The sequence below is a fragment of the Podarcis pityusensis genome (assembly GCF_964106645.2).
Source record: "Podarcis pityusensis genome assembly, chromosome: 14".
Classification (NCBI taxonomy): domain Eukaryota; kingdom Metazoa; phylum Chordata; class Lepidosauria; order Squamata; family Lacertidae; genus Podarcis; species Podarcis pityusensis.
The window spans coordinates 17,690,310-17,717,451 of NC_138039.1; the positions used below are offsets into that span (position 1 = coordinate 17,690,310).

Here is a 27,142-nt window from a genome sequence, read left to right on the forward strand (position 1 = left end):
CTCCTGATATGTTTGCAGTTAGATTAGACAACACTGACTTTTTATTGAGCATTCACTCTGATTGGTTTGTGCAGAAGTTATATGATGATGTGGCAAGCAGTATCTCACACTTTCCACTACATTTCCCATTCACTTTCCATCTTGCAAAAAGTCTGATCATTTGGGGAAGCGTAGTAGGGTTGCCATATCCGGGCACAGTTGTTGAGCTTTGAATTTGTTGGCTGAATCCCCCACAAAAGCAACAATGGTCAGAATGCTCCCATTGTCTCTGTTTTTGCTTTGGGGGAATGTCTTGCTAAAGTATTACTGCAAGTTCCTACAGTCATCCTTCATAAGGGTGCATGTAACTTTTATAGGGAATCCAGATGTTCTGCTTTGAACGTGGAAGGGTCAGCTGGGGTGACCTGTCCATTAGGCAAAGTTAAGTCATTGGCTTCAGGCAGTGGATCCCACCCCCACCACCCGCACTGTTGCACTGCTGCCAGGACTTTGCCTCTGCCAACACAGCCCCATTTCCCTTGCTGTTGCTGCTGTGTCATTGCAGAAGTGAAGGCACAGCTGTAGGTGAGGGTACAGTTGCAGTGATGGGGCTGGCAGCAGTGCAGGCGTGATGGTGGGAGCAGAGAGGAGGGACCCAGATCTGTGGTGGAGTAGTGTCGTGGGAACAATGGCAATGTCAGGGGATTTTGCCTACAGCTGCAAAATGACTCAGGCTGGAGTAAACATTTTGGGGTCAACACATGAACATTAACACTAATGCACCATCCACTACAGAGCCTATCATTTTATGCACCAAAGCTGCTGAGGAACATAGGGTACTGCAAACACAAAAATAATCCTGTTGGACCAGACCAGAGGCCTATCTCAGTGGTCACCAGTGTAGAGCTTTTCTTGTATTCAAATGACAGTTTTTCTGATTTTTCAAATGTGCCCATGTTCCCAAAAGGTTGCTGACTACTGGCCTATCTAGTCCAGCATTCTGATTGCACAGTGGTTCACCCAGCAGATGCTTCTGCAAAGCATATAACCAGGACATGAGTGCACCTGCATTTTCCTGCTTGTAATTTCAAGTAACTGGTATTCAGAAGCACACTGTCTCTGATACTGGAAGTAATACATCATAGCCATTTGCTACATCTTCTGAAATTCCTTATTTTACAAGCTCGTTCTTTTTTTCTTTTTTTCATCCAACCACCCTAGCCATAAATATCCCTTCAGTTACAAATATTTAAATTGGATCGACTCAAAACCCTCAAAGGGATATTGGCACACATCTGACAAATTAAGTTCTTGCCTATGAAAGTTCATTATGTAATAATAATAATAAAAAATTAAGTGCCCCAGTACCTAACATGACATTCCCCAGAGTGGCTGGAGAAAACTAGCCAGATGGGCAGAGTATAAATAATAAAATTAAAAAATAAGAAAACAGAATGGTTATCTGTCTCAAATTCTGGCTAGTTTTGCCATTGCAGAAATACATCACTGACTGTTCTGCAAATAACTATATGCAGATAGTTTCATGCTCTCAGTCTCCTGGTAGTTTTCTCTCTGATTACACTGCACACAGTATAGTCTTATGTGTAGACACATCATGAATCAATGTTATCTTGTAATATTGCCTGGTTGTAATATTTGCCTTTCAGAATTTGTGCTGAAGCTACCGTAACCTGAATTTTATCAATGAGTGGCACGAGGAAACAGGAACTGTTGCCATGGTCTCTGTGTTGCTTAGCATCCAGCTCAGTAGCTCCTGGGCTTTCAGTCTTTACAACCAAAATTTTGAATAAAATGACATTGATGAACTTCTGCAGGATGACTCTAGAGAACATTTTTATCCTCCTGAAGACTTTTTGCTCTTCTCACACAAGGTGTCTGCAGACATACAGTAATCTGAGCAAAGGGAGATCAGCCTCAGTGACAGCTCATTGTTTATTGTGAAAATATACTGCTGCCAAGGTTGGACATCACCCCTAATCTCTGCTGAGCTGTAGCAAGATTCCAGGAGGTTACAGGCGCTCACCCAAGGTTTGTGTTTCTTTGAGAATCAAGATGCGGTGGAGGCCATTTTGAATCAAGATGTGTTGGTGCTTTAAAAAATATGATTTTTTTCAAATATTTACACCTGAGTTTAGATGGATGGAATCCAGATCTTACAGCAGGGTCATCCCAGTGCAGCACTGGAGTCCAAGGCATCTCTCCCAGCCTGTTTCAGCAAGCCTGCCAAGATGGTTCTGGTCATCCAGCCCTGCATGGAGTTCTGGCCTTTTCAGCAGCTCATGGAAGACTCCTCTGTCCCCCTTTCTTCTTCCCAGCACACCTTGCTAACAAACCCAAACCTCCTGTAAAGAACACTCCTTCCTGTCACCTCATACACACACCTGTCACCTTGGTAACCTCTGCCCAGGCTCAAACACCTACTTTGATATGGGTCATCAACACCTTTTGTCATGTTAACGGGCTGTCTTATCCCCAGGTAGGTATGTGAAGCTGCCTGGGCTTGTGATCCTAAACTGAAAGCAACAGTGCTTGGCTCAGTTTTAATTAACCAACCTTTGCTTAATTTATGAGTTTGCTCCCATTATAGCTCTTTACCGAATCAAGAGATTATGGAGAGTCTGCCTCTCCCCCAAACTCTTAACATTTTGTCACATTTTCTTGCATTTACAGGCAGATATTTGCAATGCAAATGCAGGATGTATTCAAATAAGTTTCAGAGCATTTCTGCATAATGCATACATTGAAACCACAAGTGTTCCCAATCCCAGAGTTACCTCTTTATGTTCTGCTGTATAAGATGAATAGCTGTCAATTCACTATTTGGGAAAAGTAAAGCAATACATTATTAATATTATGTTGTTATTCTTATTTAAGACTGTTATGCTGCAGTCCTATACACATTTGCTGGGACTAAGTCCCACTGAATTCAGTAGGACTTAATTCTGAGCAAACATGCCTAAGAATGCACTATTACCCTAACCTCCAGTAAGGTCAGGTTATGGATCCATTTGCCAGCTAAGAGCAATGTGTTTCTAATAAAATTATGAATGACTCAAGTACCTAGGAATATTAAGTAGCAACATATTACCCATACCATACTTAAACGTAATTGGCATTCAGAATGCAATTCAGCATTAAGATCATAGCAGAAGTTGGCCCTCTCCTGGGTGATTTTATAATTACTACTCTATAAGCAGTTTCAGAGAAACTAGTCATATATTACATTTCATTCTGCAGAATCCTTATACCAATTTTGGGGACTTCTCTGTTTGTTAAATACTGTATTTTTCGCTGTATAACACGCACCCGACCATAACACGCACATAGTTTTTAGAGGAGGAAAATCCGTAGGCATGCCACCCGTAGGCATTCCCTCCATAACACGCACAGACATTTCCCCTTACTTTCTAGGAGGAAAAAAGTGAGTGTTATGGTGCAAGAAATACGGTAATTCATAATGCCTCTCTGATATTTGTTTTCCTACCATTAAAACAATTAATCTATTGAAGAATGTAGGATTGTAGGATTTTTTTTAGGTTATAGGGAACCCCAAATAATTTTTATTCAATATATTTCAAAATGTACATGACTGAGACTTGTGCAGTTTTGTGTAGAAATCAGACTCAGTTCAAACTGGGCTTAATGGTATCAGTTAGTCTTAAAGTGTTCCTCTCTATAAAGTGTTCCCCCATCTATTGGGGAGGCTAGTATGGGATCTGGGATTTCCACAATTGAAGGGCTAGGGAGGAATGGCGGTGGGGCTAGATATCTTTATCGGCGAAGGGTTTCGAGATGCAGTGATCCTCGAACCCCTTCCAATCTACGCTCCATCCCATGGGATGAGGGTAGGGAGAGCAAGGATTACACACCTCCGTCATTGGTGCTGTGCAATGCCAGGTCCATAGGCAACAAAACCACCACCATGCGTGACTTTTTTGTCTCGCAGGGGATTGACCTGGCTTGCGTGACGGAGACCTGGGTACGGGAAGGCGAAGTAGTCTCCCTATATGAGATAACACCCCCAGGTTTCTCTGTCCTCCATCAATCGCAGACTGTGGGTCGGGGGGGAGGAGTAGCGTTGCTATTCCGGGAGGATTGCTCTTTCAGAGCTCTGCCATCACCGGCGATCTCCGGCATTGAATGTGTTGGTCTCGTGTGGGGCACCAAGGAGAGCTTGGCTGTCTGGCTGGTGTACCGACCACCCAGCACACCTGCATCCACCCTGTCAGACCTGCTGGAGGTGGTGGCGGGCTGGGCCTTGGAGTTCCCAAACCTACTGGTTTTGGGAGACTTCAACGTCCATGCCGATGCCGCTCCCTCCTCACAGGCTCTGGACCTAGTGACTTCCATGGCAACACTAGGGCTCTCCCAGTTTGTTTTAGGCCCCACTCATCAAGCAGGCCACACGCTGGATCTGATCTTTGGGGCTGGCATAGATGTGATCATGCTCCCCGCTGTGGAAGTGCCATGGTCTGATCACTACGCTCTGAAAGCCAAGATTGACTTCCCGCTCCTCCCTGGTTCGGGTGGCGAACCTATTTGGGCTCGTCCGTGAAAACTGATGGATCCTGATAGATTCCGACAAGCCTTGCAGAACCCTGCTCCTCCTGGCGACTCATTAGATGACCTTGTTGAGGACTGGAATAACTGGCTCTTGGCAGCCATTGATGAGATCGCGCCTAAGTGCCCTCTGCGATCCCGTCGAAACCGGGCCCCTTGGTTTATTGAGGAGCTCTGCAAAATGAAGCGGGATCTCAGACGGCTAGAGCGAGTATGGCGACGGACTCATGACGGAGCCTCAAGAACATCTTATAGGACGCTTATGAAAGCCTATGAGATGGCTATGAAAGCTGCTAAGAAATCTTACTTTGCAGCTTCCATTGCATCCGCTAGCTCTCGCCCGGCACAACTTTTTAGAATAATTAGGTCAATAACGTCCTTAGGAGGACAACCAAATTTAAGCACAAATTCGACCCACAGCTGTGAGGCATTCGCGAGCTTTTTTGCAGAGAAAGTCCTGTTGCTCCGCCGTGACCTCCCTGCCAATTTAGATAGAGTGACTGAACTGGAGGCCCCTCGACTGACTTCAGGTCCAGTGTTGGACCATTTCGATCGGATACTCCCTACTGATGTGGATAGATTCCTCCAAGTTGGTAGGCCCACCACCTGCCTCCTTGATCCGTGCCCGTCTTGGCTGATTAGGGAGTGTCCAGATGTTGCGCGGACCCCCCTGATTGAAATTATCAATTTGTCCCTTGACACGGGGACATCCCAGGGGAACTGAAGGAAGCAGTGGTGTGTCCACTCTTAAAGAAAACTTCATTAGATCCCTTAGACCTATCCAATTACCGCCCAGTTTCAAATCTTCCATACCTGGGTAAGGTAATTGAGAGAGCGGTTGCTGAACAGCTTGGTAGGTTTCTGGAGGAAACATCGGCATTAGATCCATTTCAGTCCGGTTTCCGTTCTAGTTTTGGGACGGAGACGGCTCTGGTTGCCCTAACAGATGATCTCCGTAGACAACTGGATCGAGGCGGGTCAGGACTGCTGATCCTTTTAGATTTGTCAGCAGCCTTTGACATGGTCGATCATGATCTTCTGGACCACCGCCTCGCAGACGTGGGGATACAGGGCATAGCCCGTAACTGGCTGTGCTCTTTTATCTCTGGTCGGGGACAGAGGGTAGCACTAGGGAGGGAAATGTCATCACGCCATTCCTTGGTGTGTGGAGTGCCGCAGGGCGCAATTCTCTCCCCGATGCTTTTTAACATCTTTATGCGCCCCCTTGCCCAAATTATCCGGAGCTTTGGGCTGGGCTGTCACCAGTATGCTCAGCTCTATCTGCTGATGGATGGCCACACCGACTCGGCCCCGAACACACTGACGAGATGCTTGGAAGCTGTGGCTGGATGGTTTCGTGGGAGCCGATTGAAACTAAATCCTTCAAAGACAGAGGTCCTATGCCTAGGTTGGGATGGCATGGGGATGAGGGACCAACTCCCTTCTCTTGCGGGGGCCCAATTAGTGCCATTGCCTTCCGTTAAGAGTTTGGGTGTAATCCTTGACGCCTCCCTTTCCATGGAGGCGCAAGTTACAGCAACAGCCAAGGCGACATTTTTCCACCTTCGCCGCATCAAGCAGTTGGTCCCTTACCTTTCCTGCCCCGACCTGGCCACAGTGATCCATGCGACGGTCATCTCCAGGCTTGACTACTGTAATTCGCTCTACGCGGGGCTGCCCTTGAAGCTGTCCCAGAAACTCCAGCGGGTACAGAATGCTGCAGCGAGGCTCCTCACGGGGTCTCCGCCATGGGAGCATATTCACTCAGTGCTTTTCAAGCTGCACTGGCTCCCGGTGGAGTACAGGGTCAGATTTAAGGTGCTGCTTTTGACCTTTAAAGCCCTTCATGGCCTAGGACCCTCGTACCTACGGGACCGCCTCTCCTGGTATGCCCCACGGAGAGCCTCAAGGTCCATAAATAACAACACCCTAGTGGTCCCAGGCCCTAAGGAAGTTAGATTGGCTTCAACCAGAGCCAGGGCCTTTTCAACTCTGGCTCCGGCCTGGTGGAACGCTCTGCCTCATAAGACCAGGGCCCTGCAGGATTTGATTTCTTTCCGCAGGGCCTGTAAGACAGAGTTGTTCCGCCTGGCCTTTGGCTTGGAGCCAATTTGATTCCCTCCCTCCCTCTCTTTCTTTTTTCTTTTCCTTCTCCTCCTGCGATGAGGCTACATTTTAATATTTTAATGTTCCATTATTTTAATGTTGTATTTTATTTTTGTTTTTAAGTTGTAAACATTCATCTTGTTTTTATTATTGCTTGTAAGCTGCTCTGAGCCTGGCCTTTGCTGGGGAGGGCGGGGTATAAATAAAAAAATATTATTATTATTATTATACCATCTGTACATACCATAAGGTATTGTTAGGACGTTAAGAATTGAAGAGAAGGAGGCGGCGGCGGGGGGGGGAGGAGCCACGCTGCAATCTCGCTCACTGCGTAGCTGGACACGGTGTGTTAAGCTGGTGTAACTAGGGCCTAAATCAATGCACCAGGCCCAAGCGTCTTCCACATGGCAACCGTTGTCAAGGGCTTGCTGCCGTTGATCGGGCAGGTCCTGGCAGGGGTGAAATAAATTCATCAGTGACAAAAAATAAATAAATCTACAAAACACCAGGATGGTGATAAAGAAGACGGCGCGAAAGCCAGAAGCGAAAAAAATTAATAATCCATAGTTGTCAAAGGAAGCTGCGGGGATTGCTCGGAGATTACAGTAGCTACGGTTCCGCCGAGGTGTTTCACAACAAACCTGACAGGACCCGGCAGCGAGGGCCTGTCAGACACCCAGACTATAGAGATAGAAAGATATAGCAGGGAACGTTAGATATAAAGAAATGGCTAGTTAAGATGGAGAGTAGTAATTTTAAAAGTTTTTTTTTAAAAAATCATACAAAATTAAAATTTCCTACAAAAAGATATAGTGAGGTCCATTTCTAGCTTTATGGATAAACTATGGCCGCGGAATAGATGTGTGTTTCGCTCTGATTTGGCACCTCTATGGTGAAAACTCTCCATCCGGCGCGTTGGAAGTTAGGTTGGAAAAAGCAGTTCAGCGTGAGACCGGAAGTGAGCCAAAGGGTGCAGGAAGTGGCTAAAGTGTGTAGTTGGTGCTTGTGCTTCTTTGGGTGGGAGCGAGGGGATTTACTGCCGCCGCCACTGCTGCTGCTTGCTTTAATTGCCAGTTTGCGGATTTTCCCTGGCTGTCCTCATGCTGCCCGCAGACTGTGCCCACAGGTGATATTGTAGTAATAGTAGTAGTAGTTGTTGTTATTATTGCCGTTACATGATCAGCGTGCCTGCGATTTATGGAGTAGAACTGGAGAGGCCCCTCCTGTCCCAGCGCGTTTACTATCTAAGTTTAAATTCAGGAGGAAGGGAGCCCCGTCCCCCGCCGGCCTTGGGACGGGGTGGCGGGTCCAACCCCAGAACCTATTTGTAGGGTAAAAGCCGAGCCCTTTCAACAACTGAGGGAAGTAGTGTCTCAGCTCATTGTTCAGCGGTACCCAGTGTTTCGTTTCTAAAATGAGGAGAGTCTTGGATTACAAGCCTGCTTGTGAGGGATGCCTAGAAATTCCATACACACATCTATAATTTAATGTCAAATTTTGTATGGGGCTGCCAAATGCTTCCTTATCTCCCCATGTCTTTTCCTAGAGATCAGGCCAATTTTAAGAATGTTGATTATATTGTTTCCAAGTTAAAGAGCAAAATTTTCTCGTTGTACCATTTGCCATTTTAGACTGGTTTCTCTACTCACCCAAGCCTTGGAAGACTGTGCTGAACAAAAGCAGCAACTGCAGCAGAACCTAACACAATGCCAAGCTATTCTTGGAGACTGGTAAGCTGGAGGTGGGGAAAGAGGAATATGTGCCAGTCCTATCCTAAAGTTTCAGAGAATTGTGTTTTGTTTTGTTTTTAAGTGAGGAGGAAGCAAACTGTGTTAGTAAAAAAAAAAACACAACAAAAAACAACTGTGTTAGTTAATTCTCAGTTTTTCCATCTCTCCTTATTACCAAGCAGAAGAGATGAGTCCATACAGATTTTTTTAAAAAGTTAAAAGCTAAGAACCTTGTTGTTTCCTCAGGATGTCTGGGCAAAGAATATTGTTATTAATGACAATAACTGTCTTGTGTGCTGTTTGAAAGGATGACAGCTGTGGAAGAATTATTGGCCATACCTGTTTCTTGCTGAATGCTTGCTCTGTGTTTCCTTTCTGCTAGGAACTCACAAGCTCCTGAATACCCAGTCCTTGATGATGGCAAAAATGATAATCAAGGTATGGGAACAACAGTTCTTTCCCAGCCTCTCTCTTCAATTGTGTTCTCTCTTTCCTTTGCCTACATGCTAGCTACTTTTGTCTGTGTCTTCAGACTTAGAGGCACTTCATTGTGGGATCACACTGGTATTCAGTGTGTTTTGCACTGGTAAAGGGGTGGAGTGGAGAGAGAGAGACAGAAAAAGTGGGGAAAGAAGCAAAGTATGAAATTTATAAAACAGTAAAAAAAAGCCCAAAGCATTTCGGTGCAGATTTTATTTAAGGTCTCTTCCAACCCTACAATTTTATTATTCTCTTATTCTAATAATAATTTTTCCCTTGTAAGGCTTTACTTCTTAAAGTTGGCTGTGGCAGTTTCTGTGCATACTTGGGTAGGATCAAATCCGGTAACTCTCATGATACATAAAACTAGGCTTCTTTGCATTACAGGCTCAAAATTCTGCATCCAAACATTTGGAATATGCCATAGACTTGCATTTTTGTTAATTGTGGTCTGGTTCTACCATAACCTTTTCAGCATTGTCTTGAGACAGTCAGCATACTCGGTCTTCATGGTAGGCACATTCAAATAAAGTTTAAGCTATCTGGTTAATGAGAAATTTCACTATGAGGTGGTGGTGTGGAAAACATAACATATCTCATTGTCCATAAATGACTTTGTGCTTTAAAAAAAATCTGCATCATTGCAGGGGGATTGGACTAGATGATCCTATCCAACTCTACAATTCTTATAGTTTGTGATTTGGATCAGAGCGAAACAGCACTGAAAGACCTTAATTAATATATTATCTTTTTCATTTGTAGGAAGTGAACCCTCAGCCAAGGAGCTTGAGGAACTGGAGCTGCTTAACAAAGCCCTGGAGAAAGCATTAAGGATCCGAGCAAAGTTCCAGCAGGCTCCATGTGAGCTTCTAGAAAGTGCCAAAGCTGCAGAAAAGAAGGCTGTTAGTAGTGCTGATGTAAAACAGCAAGTGGATCATTCTAAGGAGAGCATCTCGAAGACAGTAAAAGTGCAATCTGTGAGCAGAAAGCCAGTGCCTTCCAAAAAGCCTACAGCATACATGCTGAAAGCTCCCTACAGGACTGACTTAGATGTGAAAAGGTCACAAGTGAAAATGTCAGGCAGACTGAGCTCCAGAACTTCAAAGATGCCAGGGAGGAAGAAGTCAGCCAAAGGGGCTGCCTCCCCCAAAGCCATGTTGTCTGCAAAAATAACCCAAATGGGTCATGAAAAGGTCTTTGCCACTGAAGAACCCAGAACACAAGATGAATTTTCTAAATCTTCACATTGTGCAAAGCTAAACCCTTCATTTGGGAACCTTGTGGGTGGGGGAGACATTGCAGGTACTGATGTGCCTTTTTCTGAAGCAGAGCATAATTTTGTTGGTCCTGCTCCAGAGTCTGTAGCCACACAGAGCCATACGGAAGAAGGCACCCCAGGGGCAGACACAACATCCCAGATATCTACTCTACAGGAAAAGGGGTAGGTTTCCAGGAGTTAAGCCTTTAGCTGGCTTAACTTGCTGCTGCTTGTTTCCTTCTCCATCAAATACATTTTGGACCTGTTGAAATTTCTGAGCTATTTGTAAAAACAGTGGTTCTGGCTAAATGTCCTTGACCTGAACTAATTTAATAAGTGGCAATACAAAAGAAATGCTTGTGGGATGGGTTGGAATTGGCATGGTGTGATAGCAATGCCTGGGTTATGGAAGGGCAGCTGGTGTCCATACAGCTAGTAACTTGCTTTTTGATATCTGAAATTAAAGAGAAGGAAATGAAAACATGTATCCAGATTTTGAATATGTGTGTGCTAAATTTTATAATCCAGTTCTATTTATTTTTACAGATCTTTGATGAAACTGCCACATCCTTATGGGAAAGCCTTTTCCAGGTATACCAGGTAACCTTATGCTAATCAAAAACTCAGAGTTCCCTGCAAATTGATGGGGGAAATTTGAGGGAGGAATCTACGCCTTTATGGTAGGATGGCCTAGGTTATTAGTAATTTGCAAAATGGAACTGGGATTGAAGGAGTGTTCTGTAGTCTGTCTTCTGGCACATCCACGGGGGTGGCACCAACCTGTGTTGTCTAGATGGGTTGGCTTTAGAGACCTTAAGTCAACTTTTCATATAGCCATGGGTGTACTTAGTAGCCTCTTATTCTCATGGCCTTTATTTGCCTTCTGCAGAATGGGTATAGGAAGCTGCCTGATACCAGGTCAGATTATACATCCCTCTAGCTCAGGAGCAGAGGACCTGCAGCCCATGGTCTAATTAGACCTGTCAGACCTCCTCATTTGTCCCACAAGGCCATTTTGGCCAGGACATGCCTACTATAAGGTGGTGTGGGGCAGACAAAAAGCTGGCTCAGACAAAAAGGAGGCCTGCAAGGGTTTCCTGAGGTCACTGTGACATGGGGGTCTTCGCCCATCAGTCAGACTTGGCCCATGGGGGTGAAGGTGATAATGGTTGTGCCCTCTGGCTAGCATTGTCTGCTCAAACTGTCGGCAACTTTTTGGCACAGTCTTAGGCAGAGGTGGTACCCATCACCTGGTTCCTGTTGTTTCTAACTGGAGTTGATCAGGAATTGAATATGGGACCTTATGCATGTAAAGCATGTACCTTACCTAATGCTCGTTTGGATAAACATGGGTTTCTTTAGGCTGACGAATGATAGAACCTCCCCCACACCGACACCTTGAATGGTATAAATCAGGCTTCCTCGACCTTGGCCCTCCAGATGTTTTTGGCCTACAACTTCCATGATCCCTAGCTAGCAGGACCAGTGGTCAGGGATGATGGGAATTGTAGTCTCAAAACATCTGGAGGGCCGAGGTTGAGGAAGCCTGGTATAAATGATGTACTGTTATCCTGTTTCTTTTAGACATGGATTACGCTGTTTCCCTCTTGGAAATAATCAGTCTCTTCTGGTTTAATGCCAGTCAGTGATTCTTGGAGGCTATAGGTGACCAGGAGAATTTTACAAACCTGGGTTAAAAGCTTATCATGTGACACCATCTATAACTCTGTGAGGAAAGTAGTTCTTTGTGGTCACATCCACATGATGCACCTAAGTGCATTTAAAGCACATGACTTTCCCCAAATAATCATGGGAATTGTAGTTAACCCCCCCACATAGTTACAGTTTCCAACACCCTTAAAAGCTACAGTTCCCAGGATTCTTTGGGAGAAGCCATGCATTTTAAATTTACATGTGGATGTGACCTGTATATGCAGTTTTAACACTGTTCAGTGTTTCTTTCATTTCCTTTGACATCTGAACAGCTGCAAAGAAATGGGAATATGTGATCAGAGACCATACGTGATTGTCTTCTGATGTAATACTACTACAGTCATACCTCGGGTTGAAGTAGCTTCAGGATGAATATTTTCGGGTTGCGCTCTGCGGTGACCTGGAAGTAATGGAGAGCGTTACTTCCGGGTTTTGCCGCATGTGCAGAAGCGGCGAATTGCGACCCGCGCGGACGCGGGTTGCATTTGCTTGAGGATGCGAACAGGGTTCCGGTACGGATCCTGTTCACATCCAGAGGTACCACTGTATTACATTTTATGTCATTACTGTATGGCTGCTGGTTGTCTGAATGCATCCAGAGCTAGAGTTAATGGAGTGACTAGGGCTGGATCTAGACACATCAAAGAAGTGTTTCAGTTAAACACGTTGCAAACTTTGTACTGTATGAGAAATCTAGTTAGCAAAAATGGAACTCTACAGCGCCATCTGGTGTCAAAGTGTTAGAATGCACAAACAACACATATAAGGCGCTTTTTCTTTGCCAATGTAACTTGAGTCCAGAGCCAAAAGAAAAATAATTAATACATCTCTATAGCTGCATCTGTCATATCCTATGTATAATATATACTATCATGTTTTTAACAGAAACTAAAACAAATGGCATCAATCTGTGTTGGCAGGAGGTTCTATCAAATTGTAGATTTGGATGACATAGTTTTGTCCTGCTGTTTAACTGAAACCACATGTGGTTTTCAAGTTTCAAAGTAAAATAGACACACAAATAAAATGTGTATGTGTTAGGAGTCAAAATACGTATTAGGAGCCAAATATTTCCTCATCCTTGCAGCTTGAAAAGCATCAGTCACTAGTGTCTAACAAACGTCTGGGATCTAAATGCCAACAACAACTTTAATTTGGAACAGGCAGAATAATATCTGCCACAACATGCTAAGTAAATATAAATCCATTGTTCCACCGAGTCTAATCTAAAGAGTCTAACCTGGTAGAGAATACTTTCCACCAATTTAAAGTGTGAGTCTCTGAATTCTGCAACTGCTTGCAGATTTTGCAATGAAGACCATATTCTGCAGTCATTGCCATGTAGATTTCTGTATGGCTTGGACAGCAGACAAGGGTATCTGTTCTGCTGTGCTTTCTCATTGTTGATGATGGTCTTGATTACTCCAGTGGAAGCCTACTGTGCACTACTGGAAACAAGGCTTGCATCTCTCAAGTAGGCAGATGCTCTTCTGTGGCTTTAGCTATCTGAGAAGATGCAATAAGTCCATCCAGCAATTTAGGACAAGTTATTCTCATCCTTGCCTATAGATGGACCAAATATCCTAAATTTAATTACTTTTCCAATAGGATTATACACAATCCTTCCTTCTTCCTCAGATCGTTCTGGCATTTCAGTGACAAAGGTCTGTTGATACTCAGTGTTTTGGGATCCTGCAGTGTAAGCAAATAAGTGTAGTTGACAGAAATATGATTGGCCCTGCTTCAGGAAGAACTGTAATGTGTGAGGTGTGAATTTCAGGCTAAGCCCAACTCTTGCTAACTGCTTGTTCCCCTCCTTTATAAATGCCTAGGCTGGGAGAGAAATGCCGTCTTTGCAAAACAAGCCCAGAAGCTGTTGCTGCAAGGAATAGTTTTATGGAGAAGCTACAAGCAACAGTATCTTTTTCTGGCTTTGGCTTTATAATGGGGGGGGGGGCAGGGGACAGCTGTGGGCTTCCAGATGTTGTCGGGACTCTAATGTCCAGCGGTCCCAACTAGCACGGCCAACCACCAGGGTTGTTGGGAGTCTTGCAGTATTAGAAGAGCCGCAGGTCCCCCAGCCATGCTTTGGAAGAAGTAAACATGTGTCTTCAGCTGTGGCTTGATGAGTGCATAAGATAGCCTATGTGGAAAGAGCCTTTTGGGCACATCCAAGACCTTGGGGGGCGGGGGAGTCCATTCTGTTTCTTCCTTTTGCATATTCTCATTTGAAAAACGTCAGTATTTTTCAGTAGTAGTTTGTTTTTTTAAATATGGTCTTCAGTTTCAACTTTTAAACACCTGCTGGAAAGTTTTCTGTTCTGTCAGGCACACAGTTAAGAATGCATCTTTCCATAATAGCTGGTTTTTAATTTTCATTTTAATGTTAATTTTTGTCATTGTGTGGTTTTCTATTTAATTGTTGTAAACTGCTCTGGTTTTTTTATGAATAGTGGTATACAAATATTTTTTATAAACAAAATAAACAATATAGCATGTAATATGAAGGAAAGAAAGTTAAACTATAGACAATATTATGCCTGTTCTGTTGTTTTTTTTTGGATAAAAATAGCTTTGAATAAAAGTTTGAAAAGGTGTGAAGATCCAGTCCCTCTTCTCCCAGCCCATTTTCTACCTGCACAGAACTTGGTGAATGCACCTGTGTGGAATTCCTTGTTTCCAGGAATGTTGCTAAATGCAAGGCCAGTTTTGGCCCTGAAACATTTGACCTTGCTATAAATCTGGCAAGCTAGCCAGTAGGATGGTGACCCTAAAAGCCTTTATTTCCACTGTCACCACTAAGCCTTATTGACTTAAGCTTATGGTCAGTTCTGCTTGCCTTCACTAGCCTTAAGTCCAGTTGAAGTGAAAGAAGAGTTTAAGCACCTACGTGACATTCACTCCCATGTGAGCCAGTGCATGGAAGCTGAGACCTCAGGTAAGGAAGGTGATGAAGGTAGCTAAAATGCTTTGGGAATGTAATTTCCGTCTCAGAAAATTGTGGTGGAGATATCCATACCCACAGCTGTGAACAGATTATTTACTCCACAGATTACATTGGCAAGAAGCTATGGTTTGGTGCGCACCACCAAATTCTCTATTTTGCATCTAGTCTGTATGATGCATGTAGTTTGGAACACAATATATCTCACCAATGTTTCATTTTTGAGTGTGCACTTAAAAATCCTAATGAATGGTAGCTGTCAGAACATAGCTTGCATTTCTTTATTTGTGGGACCCCCGCAACTTCTCTGAGGTGCTAGACTTGAGGCTGCCTTCTCCCGAGTGATTCTGTGAGACCTGAAGCCTCTAACTCTCTTACTCCTCTTAGAGTCTCTTGGAGAAAACCCAACTTGGCAGAGACAGTACGAAAGTCTTCTGACTCTCGAGGGCCTGCAAACGATAGTGGGCCAGTGTCTGGACAAAGTGCACCAGTTAAGAGAAGGTGAAGGATATGACATAATAACATTGTTTTGTTGTTTTTGAAAAATTGATGTATAGATATAACCAATTACAGATAGATAAAATCGGATTTGGGAGCTGCAGTACCACACACTCATTCTGCATGCTTAACCTGGATGGTTGAAAATTCAGCACTCGTTCCAGGTCTCCACCTAGGCGTGGGCCATGTAGGGTTAGGACATTTTGTCATAATCCTGCTTGGCCGCCTTCTATGGCACTGCAGCTTTCTCAGCAAAAACAAACAGATCAGCCTTACCCTGTAACTAATTGCTCAGTTCCTAGCAATGCGTGGCTTGTTTTCTTATGCAGATACAGTAAGCAAATTGTGTTGCAAACAAAAGGTTTATTATAGAACCATGGAGTTGCAAGGTGTCTTTTATGCCATCTGGTTCAACTCCCTTCTTAATGCAGGAGATCAAGAGTATCCCCAACAGGCATCTGCCTGGAGACCTTGAGCAAGGGAGAGCCTGCTAGCCCTCTAATAGATTGGTTCCACTGTCAATCTGCTTTTAACAATAAGACGTTTCAGTTCAAATCTTGCCTTATGAACCTAAGAAGAACCTGCTGGATTAGGCCAGTGGCCCATCTAGTCCAGCATCCTGTTCTCACAGTGGCCACCCAGATGCCTACGGGAAACCTGCAAGCGGAACCAGAGCACAACCCATCCTGTGGTTTCCAGAAACTGGCCAGAAGCATTATGCCTTCTGTAGGAGCGCATTCCATAGTTTCACTTGAGCCCATTAGAGATCTAGTCCAGGCGTAGGCAAATTCGGTCCTCCAGGTGTTTTTGGGACTACAACTCCCATCATCCCTAGCTAATAGAACCAGTGGTCAGGGATGATGGGAGTTGTAGTCCCAAAACATCTGGAGGACCGAATTTGCCTACGCCTGGACTAGATCTCTAGCCGAGTTTGCCTATGCCTGACCGTCCTACCTTCTGGGTCAGCCGAGAACAACACTTTGTCCTCTTCTTCTGTGTTCTAGCCCTTCAGGTATTGGCAGAGTGCTATCACTTCCCTCTTGGTGTTCTCACTTTTGTGCTTTGCTAATCCCCTGACAGCTATGGAGTCCCATTCGAAGCTGTTCCCTGCTAACTCCGCTTGCAGTGAGGGATGCTCCTCTGCATGGTGTGCCTCCCCTGGAAGCCAGAGGTGCTGGGATGTAGAAACTGTTGGGCCACCGCCACTGCTTTCTTACTCCAGCTTGGAGGAGCTGAAGGAGATGGAAGCCTTGAGACTGAAGGTGGCGATGCTGCGCCAGCAACTTGAGATACAGAAGGTAACTTGGCAGTAAGGCTGCCTTTTGTGGTGTTGGGGTCCAAGCTCTTTGCTCACTTTGTTCAGACCTCCTGGTCAGGTTCAGCTGGTGGGGTGTAAGTCTTAAGATGTATGCTTAAGATAAATAAAACATTTAATAAAAATAATAATAAGGTGATTGAGGTCTTGGGGGAGTCACTGTTAGTCGTCCCCCATGGCTTGGATACACCAGGAACTTTGTGTTTAGTGTTGTAGACCCAAGTTTATGGAACTTCCTTCTAGTTGAAGTCATGCAGGCACCTTTCCTGCTGAATGCCCAGCACCTGCTAAATGCTTTTTTCATTCATTCTGGCAGGCATTTTAATTGAAGTTTGATTTTATAGTTTTAACTGATATTTACTGCTTGTATTGTATCTAGAGGCTATTGCAGTTAAGCAGTATATACATTGTTTAAATAATAATACAAAAAAGATCTAAGGGCTGTAGTTCAGTAGTAGAACATCTGTTTTACATGTATAAGGTCGCAGGTTCAAATTCCCTATATCTTCAGGTAGGGCTGAAACCCTGGAGAGCTGCTGCCAGTCAGTGTAGACAGTATACCGAGCCAGATGAAGCAATGGTCTGACTGTATGAAGCAGCTTCCTGTGTTCCTAAATCTGGCTGTTTTATATTCAGAGAGATTAATTGGCTATCCTGCTGCATAGAACTAAAAGCGAGTGGATGAAACAGAAGGCAGCTAGGGAATATGCTCTCACAACTGGAAACTGGCCAGATGAAAACTCAGTTTTTACTTAATGGTAGCTGTAGAAAGCTTTTCTATTGAGCTTGAACCAATTGTGCTAATTTATTGATAGTATGAGTTCCGGAGTGGGGTATCATTCTAATATAATGCATCCTATCATTCTAATATAATGCATTAAGTTTGCCGTAGGAGCAAAGTGCCACGTTTTAGCCAACCATTCACTTGGTTTTTCATCTGTTCTCTTTTCCCCAGCTTCGGTCTGTAGCTGCCCCTGAGGTCATACCTCCTTTAGCATTAGGCTTCACTGGCTATCCAAATGAGCCTCATTGCACCATCCTGATGCTGTGCTGACTCTGATTACTGGCTTTTTTCTTTTTTCAACATTGCAGGTTGCTTGAGGGACTCTGCTTTGTGGTTTCTTGGTTCACACTGCAGAAGGCACCACAAGCCAGCGCAGCTTGCTGCCTATGCATATTAGCAGCCATTTACTGAGAGCTGGAAAAGGCAGTCAAGGGACAATTATACAACTCTTATTTGCTTCCCTGATTCAGTATATCACCTGCACTCCTGAACTTCTGAATGGTCTGTGTTGGAGATACTTTCCCTCCCCACTAACAGGTTGTCTTGTTCCCAGGCCATGGAAGCTGAACTTCTCCCTCTTCTAGAACCTGGACCTATTCAGGAAAGTTCCAGAGCATCACTGTGCCGTGCCATTTACACCTTGCTGTGTGAAGGAGGTGAACGCTTCCCTGTTCTTGTACATGATGAGGAGTTGCCCAGCTGACTTGGCGCCTCAATCTGACATATGACAATGTGCATAGAAAGCATTGAACTCTGGCTGCAGTCTTTAAATCAGTGCACATCCTTGGGCTGTTCTGTGAATGATCAAGCTTAATAGTACTCTAAGGGGCATTGCCTGCATTCATAAAGCAAATAAATTTATTTTATACCTTTGAAATCTTTCTCTTGCACAAATTTCTTTCAGCCTCATCTGAAACCTCTCAAACAGGTTCTGATGTACTCCACCCCCCTTCCATAAAATCACGTTTCTCATTGAGAATGGAGGGGTGGGCTGTTAATGACCAAAGATTCTGGTGCCTACCATTTTGGCCCTGCATGTGACCCATGTTCAGGCTCCTGAGGACTTGAGACCTTCCTGTGAGCAGATTTCAACATGTATAAAAAAGTGCAAGATTCAGGAATTCAGAGAGTGATCATACCTTATTAAATACACAGTTGCATGGGGGGGGGGGCAACCCTAGTGCAAGAACTGGTGTCACAGCACTGTCAGGCAAGGCGTGTCCAGAATGAGGGACTCACTATTTATAGCCAGGAAGTGGACTTACAAGTTAGGAAAAGGCATGTCCATCAGTTCTATGTCTCTCAGCTACCGCTAGGACTGGTCCATTGCAAGTTGGGTGACTTCTTGAAATCCTCCTATGAAAGGCATCCACATAATTCTTAATCTTGATTTGGTCCCCCCCCCCCCCCAAAAAAAGTAGTGATGGCCACCAACTTGGATTATTAGAAAATGGCTATCTCCTACCTCCACTGTTGGAGGCAGTATGCCTGAATACCAATTGCTGGGAATCAGAAGTGGGGAGTGATGCTGTTGTGCTCATGCCCTACTTGTGGGCTTCCCATTGGCCCCTGGTTGGCCCCTGTGAATACAGCCTTCTGGATTAGATGGGCCATAGGCCTGATCCTGCAGTGCTCTTCTTGGGTGCCAAACCCAGTTCCAAAATTGAGAATCTTCAGCGCACATCAGCAAACATACCCACCTACATTCCTCAGATGAAAATAAAAAGGTAAAGGTACCCCTGCCCGTATGGGCCAGTCGTGTCCGACTCTCGGGTTGCGCGCCCATCTCGCTTAAGAGGCCGGGGGCCAGCGCTGTCCGGAGACACTTCCGGGTCACGTGGCCAGCGTGACGAAGCTGCTCTGGCGAGCCAGCACCAGTGCAGCGCACGGAAACGCCATTTACCTTCCTGCTATAAAGCGGTACCTATTTATCTACTTGCACTTAAGAGTGCTTTCAAACTGCTAGGTGGGCAGGAGCTGGGACCGAACGACGGGAGCTCACCCCGCCGCGGGGATTCGAACCGCCGACCATACGATCGGCAAGTCCTAGGCGCTGAGGTTTTACCCACAGCGCCACCCGCATCCCTCAGATGAAAATAGGGACATTCTTTTCTACATCAATATCACTCCTGGAGGTGGGGGGCTTTTTCTGCATGTTAAGATTTTTTCATGATACAGAAACCCCCCCTCGAAGCCCAGCTAGCTTCAGCACCCACACACGACCCCCATAACCTTGGACCCCACATCCCTCAAACTACAGCCCCCCACATGCCTGGCTGCATCCCGCCAGCCATACCCTTCCCCATCACCCCCAGGGCCTTCTGCCCAGGATTTCCTCAGGCTGCTGCCTTCTCTTCAGGCCTGACCTGGCTCACTTTCTCCTCCTTGTTTTTATTCAGCATGGCCAGCTGGATGGTGGCTGGGGGCTCACCAGGCCAGGGAGTCACAGTCAGTGGGACAGTGGTGTTGGCATCCCCAGTGCCTTGCTCCTCTTTCTCCTCTTCCTGCTACAACTACTGCTACTATTCCACCAGCCTGGCTCCCTTGGACACAGTGCAAGAGTCTTTGGTGGCAAATGAGGTGAAGGAGGTGGAGGAGCGGAGGAAGGCAGCCTCAGCCAGCAACTCTCTCTTCCCCCTGCTTCCTCCAATGTGAAGCCATTTCCAGTTAGCATACCTCAACAAAGATGGGAATTCAGGACTCGGAATGAGAAAGTGAGAAACCGTGATAGCTTAAGCGTTTTCGTGACATTTCTGGGACAGTTGGAGTCTATGATGTCCCTCTTGGCATGTTGAGATATTCATAAGATCAACATTGCAGGGTTTGGAGATGGAAAGATCATAAAGCACAAACCACTACTGAGTTTTTTAAAAGGCTGAGATGGATTCACAATATATGGTCATTTTTTGCAGATTTAGAGGAAGGTGGTTTTTTTTTTAGCTGCTCTAGTTGAATAGCCTGTTCCGGCATGGTGCCCTATTAGCGCCTGATTAGAGCCAGGAATATAGCAGCAAGGACCTGCTGTCTTTGCGAGGTTTGGCAATGACAGAGTTGTGACATTTTAATCAGCTCACCTTTTCGCCTTGTTATTTCTATTCAATCCCCAGGAACTGTCAGTGTTAATCTAGCAAAAGCAGTTTCCCCATCAAACATGGGAATTTGGGAGTGGGGGGCAGGGAGCTGGCAGCAAAATTCCAATTGTTCAACATGTAAGGTTGCTGGCTTCCAAGGGTTCAAATATTTTTGCACCTCAAAAGAGCATCAAACTGGTTGCATACTGTTCTGCTCTTTTATTCTGTGCTCCTGAGGCCATGTTTTTAAAAAAAACTTTTCAGCCTGTAAAGTAAGCAAAGCAAGGCCTACTGACATAGTGGCAAAGAGACTGATCTGTGAACCAGAAAATCAGTCCCTAGTTCAATGTTTTCCCTCTTGCATGAACTTGCTAGGTTCCTCTAACTTAGAAGGACATGGGAAGGACTGCTGAGATAATGGTCCAGTTCACAAGTCACATTAATCTGCAACTAAAAGAAACATTAAACCAGGAATAGGAATTGTGGTGCTCTCCTGGCATTGTTGGACTACAGCTCCCATAATTCCCGACCATTGGCCATACTGGTTCTGGCTGATGGGAGATAGAGTACGACAACTTTGGGAGGATACCATGTTGACTATTCCTGCATTAGACTGTAAAAATGAACTATGGCAAACTAAGAGGTAAATCAGTGGTAGAGCATTTGCTCTGCATGCAAAAGGCCCTGGGTGAAATCACATCTTGAGGTATAGCTGGGAAATGCCCATTTCAAATTTTGGAGAGCCACTGCCAGTCGTTGCAGACAGTATGAAATCAGATTGACCAATGGTCTGACTCACCTGAAGACAACTCCCTATAGTCTGTTGAATATTGTGCTATTATTTCCATAGCAGTCTTATTTCTGGTCTGTCGACTATAATAAATGGGTGGTGGTGATCCACGTGGCTTGAAATATCATGGGCATGTTTGCTTTTGAACATTAGACATAAACATGTGTTACATACATTCACTTAAAAACAGTTTGCAAGCCACAACAATTCTTTCATCCTTGCCCTGCTAATAGGTTTGCTGCCAAAAACCTACTGTTTTTTAATGTTTTTCCTTAGGACAAATCTTGGCACTTGCAAATTTGTTTGACATTACCACTTAAGCTGAAAACTTTGTAAAATAAAATGTGAAATTTGATTGCCCACGAGGGGAATAATACTGTAAACCAGGACTTGAAAATATTGTTTGAATAATGCATGTTGTGGAGAAAATGGATAGAGAGATGTTTTACTGCGTCTCATAATATTAAAATCCAGGTTCATTCAACGAAGCTGAAAGGTGCGAGATTCAGGACAGACAAAATAAAGTACTTCTACACACAGTGTGTAGTTGACAATGGAATTTGCAATCACAAACAGGAGCTGCAACATTTTGTTGCTATTTTTAAATGACAAAATTGTCTCTTTCTTCATTGCTATGTACCCCGTTCTTGCAACTAGGGCTATTTAATTGCAAGTTAAGTCCAAGATGGTTATGACAGAGCCTATTTCCCATTAAGTATACTTAGAAAAATTGGTTCAGATTTTCAACCTGCTTTGCCCTCAAAGGCTCAGTTTCAAAATGCTCTGCATATAATGGCCTTAAGGGAAGCTGTAGTAGAAGCCACTGTCAAGGTTATTAGATGTAGGTACTTAAAACACTCTACACAAATTGTTTAATGGGGGTAAAAGGCACATACTGAAGATGGAATATCTCCTTCTCAGTAGAGATACCTTCCAGACTCAGAAGATAGATAGATACAGACAGACAGACAGACAGACAGATCTATCTATCTATCTATCTATCTATCTATCTATCTATCTATGAATGCTGGAAGCCAAAGCAGTACCATCCTCAGATAAGAAGGAGGCATCAGCAGGCCTTGGGGAACGCCAAGGTTTGCAGAGGAGGGAACCCCAGAACCCCAGCCCAGTAAAGGCTGAGCATGCTCAGTGCCCACAGAATGCAGAGTGGCTGGCTGGCACTCTGAACAGGAGGCACTCCACACTCCAACATTTTGTTCCAAGTTCTACTTGTTACCTCCAGTTCTCAGGCAGGTCGTGAGCACCTGAGATTAACCACTTCAGACAGCAGGTTGGGGCTCATGTGGCAGGATCTGTCTATACAAAAACTAACAGATCTTTCTCGTTGACAAACTAGTTTTCCCCGAGTCGTGATTTTTAATTGTATGGAAAAGCATTCTATTGTGCCTTGGTATTCCAGCTACCATGGTAAATGGAGGCTAACACTTTGGCCCTGTTTGCAGGGGATTCTCAAAAACTGCATAAATGGAAACCTGTGTGCAGCTTGCAAATAGTGGTGAATGTTTATGTGTGTGTGTTTGTATCTTGGCTCAGACCTAAGCTATGTTCTTGTTCCACAGTTGGCAATCTGAAAATGGGTTGTTGTTATTTCTGCTGCCTCCTTCTTCACCTCTGATAACTGAAGATGTGGGAATTCTTTGACAGCACTAACCAAGAAGGTGTGTGAGCCTGCCATTGAGCTGAAAATAGGAGGGAAATGTCACCTAGCAACTTGTCACTATCCAAGAAGCCTTTGTTGGTGGGAAGGAATGTGACATTTTGATGCTATTTCCAGAGCCATATTTCCGGAAGCTGCTATGTTATTAAGGCAACACTGTAATTTTCCCCACCTTGACTCATCAAAGGCAGAGGAAGGCCTTCTAAGACCATGCCACATGAGTCAAGAATGGTGTTCTCTCTTGTCCCAGGTCTTCAGTATGTGCTTTTATCAGCTTCTAACTGTGCAGGCTTGCAAGGACCATGGCTGTGGGATGGAGGCAGGAGTCCAGATAGGGCAAAGATGGGCATCCGCACACTCCAGGGGTCAAATGTGGCCCTCCAGGCCTCTCTATCTTGGCCCCTCAGCAGTATTCCCAAGCCACTCCTACCCCCTCCAACATTTTTCCCATGAAAATTGGGACATCCCATTCCATAATGATAATTTTACTATGTATACCCCACACATCTTCCTGGGTTGCCCCAGCTTCCAACACATATAAAAACATAATAAAACATTAAACATTTAAAAAACTTATCTATACAAGATTGCGTTCAGATAGTTTGGGGGTTGGATAACTCCATACCCTCCAACATTTCTCCAATGAAAATAGGGACAACCTAAGGAAAAGGAATCAAAGCAGAAACTGGGGTGGCTTCTCTAAATCAGGGATGTCCCTGGAAAATAGGAACACCTGGAGGGTCTGCTCCCCTGCTCTCCAGACCCTCACCAGCCCTACTTCATACCCTCCAGTGTTTTTTGAAAGGGGCTTTCAAAGAGCTCTGCACTGCACTTTGAAGCCTCAACAATCAGCTGAATGTCGGGGGGGGGGGCATTGTTTCTAAGCTCCACAGAGGGCTCTTTGCTGTGCTTTGAAGCGGCAACCCTCAGAGGATTGGTGGTGCTTCAGAAGCTTCTTTTGGCCAGGGCAGCTGCATTTTTACTTGTCCCAACCTGATGTCATATGAGATGTCAGGTGATTGGCAGGTGAGCATTGCTTACTTAGAATGGCCTGGCAGGTCAAATGGAGAGGCCTGGTGGGCCTGATTAGGTATGCAGGCTGGACATCCCCCAGTTCTGCATAACATAATACCCAGATTCCCAGCTTTCATTTCAAAAAGAGAGCAAGTTTCCAACATTTATAGAACCTGAGATATGAGACAAGATGCACAGACACTATGCTCATTTTTAAATGAGTCTGTTCCGCAATGTTTTACTTTGTCCCCCACACCAGCAAAATAAAATTAAAAAATCCTGTGAGGGTTGGTGCCTCTGAGACCCATGATAGTGTGGTGTGGCCACACCCACTGCTGACCTGTGGCCCCTGGATGGTTGCTTAAGGGTCCTAGGGATGGGGGGCGGCGGAATGAGAAAATAGCCACTCCAGTGTAATGCTTAAAGTGTAGAACTAGAACTGGAGAGGTCGTAATTCAAATCCCCATCCAGCCATTCATCTTACTTGTTGAAATTAAAAATTGAATAGCCATGTTCGTCTGCTACAGTAAAAATAAAACAAAAGAGTCTCGTGGCACCTTTAAAGACTGACAAATTGATTATGGAATGAGCTTTTGTAGACCATATCAATAGAATACATGAAGAATGTTATGCTGTTTTAGATTTGTAAGTCTTCAGGGCTTGCAACAAGCCTCTGTGGCCAGCTCTGCCATTAGGCAGAGTGAGGCACCTGTTTCAGGTGACAGATGGTGGGGTGGGGGAAGGTAAAGCAAAGGTAAAGGTAAGGTGTTGGGGGACTGTGCTACAGGCCTTGCCTTTGCCCCCTGAATCTAGTCTGCTGCCCTCAGGTGTGACGGAAGATGCTGCCCAGTCACCCATGCTTAAGTGAAACTCAGTCTGATCAGCTTTTGTATGCCTATGTCCTTGTGGATGTGAAAACCGTATGTCTGGGCCATGGGCGGGGTGTCATGAACAAGGAAGACCGCAGTGAGCGGGCATCAACTGGTCCTTAAGGTATCCTGGACTCAAGTTGTTAGTGGCCTTGCAAATTAATGCTGGCCCAGTTGCATATGGGCAACCACTACAACCTTTCCACGTAATTTGATGCAATTTACATAGAAGCAATCTACAGAATTGGACCCACAATACTGAACATATCCAATCCATGTGTCTGAGTCATAAAGGTAAAGGTAAAGGGACCCCTGACCATTAGGTCCAGTCGTGGCTGACTCTGGGGTTGTGGTGCTCATCTCGCTTTATTGGCCGAGGGAGCCGGCATACAGCTTCCGGGTCATGTGGCCAGCACGACTAAGCCGCTTCTGGCGAACCAGAGCAGCGCACGGAAACGCTGTTTACTTTCCCGCCGGAGCGGTACCTATTTATCTACTTGCACTTTGACATGCTTTCGAACTGCTAGGTTGGCAGGAGCAGGGACCGAGCAATGGGAACTCACCCCATCATGGGAATTCGAACCGCCGACCTTCTAATCAGCAAGTCCTAGGCTCTGTGGTTTAACCCACAGCGCCACCCACGTCTGAGTCATGGGGGACCATTAATTTACTTTCCCAAAGATCTTGGCCATCAGGCAGGGATATAAGGCACCAGGTGGTAATCCTGGACTCATCAGTAGCCATTGGAAGTTTTTAAGGACTGAAGTTATGTGCTGGAGGTAGTCCGCCCCCAAAACCCGTCTAGTTACAACATTTTGCGCCAGCTGGAGCTTCTGGACCAGTCCCAATAATAGCAGCACCACATAGAATGCATTCCACTAATCGAGTCCTGAACTTACCAGTGCACGAATCACCACAGCCAGGCTGTCACTGTGCAAGAATGACTGCAATTGGTGTACCACCTATAGCTGGACGAAGGCACTCCTAGCTACTGAGGCTACCTGAGACTCCAGCAACAAAGATGGATCCAGCAGCAACTCTAAACAGCAAGAGGGAATGCAACCCCATCCAAAATAAGCAACTGTCCAATCTCCGAGATGCGGGACCCCCGCCCCGCCCCCCACACTGTGCCTCTGTCTTCCCAGGGTCTAAATTCCGTTTATTAGCCCTCATCCAACCCCCAAGTGCGTCCAGACACGGGTAGAAATAATGTACAGCCTCTCCTGACTGATGTTAATGGAGAAATAGGGTTGCTTGGCAGCAGCCTCTAGAGGGCAGCAGAGCATCGTTATTTCTTGCCGTTCCCCCTTTCATTATCTCTGCCACGTAGGTGTAAACGGAACCCCCCGCTGGCCCATCCATCTCTCCCTGAACGGTGCTTGCAGATGAGCTAAGGTATTGGCTTCTTTATCTTTCTGCAGAATGAGTCACCCTGGCCCAATTGCCCCGATCTGTCTTTTGCTCTGTGCGGGGGACGGGAGCGAGATGCACTGTGAAGAATATCACAGAGAGTATTATAATAAGAAGTACATCCTTACAATGGTCGCTGCAGCAAATGAAGTGGCAAGATGCAAAGATGGGCAGGATTCCAAATGCGTGCCATGTCTTTTAGACTGCAATCCTGCCACCTGCACGGACGGTCTTATTATTTTATCCAGTCTTTTCAGTCGAAGAAAAACTGGCATTAAACTAAACTCCTCTACTTTTTAATAACCGCCTATTACAGGGATTCTCCCCCACCCCCAACACTCTGACATGACAGGCTTCACCAGCTAAAATGATTTCTGCATTTCTACCAAAGGAAACCAACCAGCATGAACTGGGAAGGAACAACATTTGCCGGCTGCAAAATATTCCTCAAAGTGATGTTGAGAGCTGTATCCTATACATGATTACTCCATAACAAGGCTCACTGAATTCCGTGGCATTTCTTATTTCTTATGTGTTCACTCAATGCTTGTCTTGGTGTTAAATAATACCACTGGAACCTGCAACAAAATGTTACAGCATGGAGTCACTTCAATTCCATGTTCTAGCCAGACACATCTTCTTTTGTTACGCTATGTTCCGTTCCCTCCTCCTTCCTACTTTTACACACACACATTCTGTGTCCACTGAGCATACTCAGTCTTTATTGGCTGTTTTTTGTTTTTGTTTTGGTGTGTGTATGTCCTACCCTGTAGCCCCCTCATTATTTTTCCTTTTGAATTTTTGAACATCCTGTATTCCCCTCCCCACCCCCAAGCATGCTGATTTTACCCTCTTGTGCACAAGAGATGTTGTTTGGTTACCTTGGGGAGAGATTGATGCTGTGTGCACACACCATCTACTT

At 45.0% G+C, this 27,142-nt stretch overlaps 1 protein-coding gene across 2 annotated transcripts; it reads left to right on the forward strand.

The window, feature by feature from the left end:
• The first annotated feature begins 7,651 nt into the window (after positions 1–7,651).
• TEDC2 (tubulin epsilon and delta complex 2) lies at positions 7,652–18,265 on the forward strand. Of its 2 annotated transcripts, none has more exons than XM_080981580.1 (10): positions 7,652–7,792; positions 8,298–8,396; positions 8,779–8,834; positions 9,639–10,317; positions 10,681–10,734; positions 13,680–13,764; positions 14,677–14,785; positions 15,179–15,292; positions 16,370–16,587; positions 17,942–18,265. In XM_080981580.1, exons 1-10 carry the CDS (start codon positions 7,767–7,769, stop codon positions 18,089–18,091), a joined length of 1,590 nt encoding a protein of 529 aa, XP_080837706.1. In that variant the 5' UTR covers positions 7,652–7,766; the 3' UTR covers positions 18,092–18,265. The 2 variants fall into 2 exon arrangements, with proteins under 2 accessions (XP_080837706.1, XP_080837707.1); XM_080981581.1 differs by having other exon boundaries at positions 10,681–10,725.
• The last annotated feature ends 8,877 nt before the right edge of the window (positions 18,266–27,142 follow it).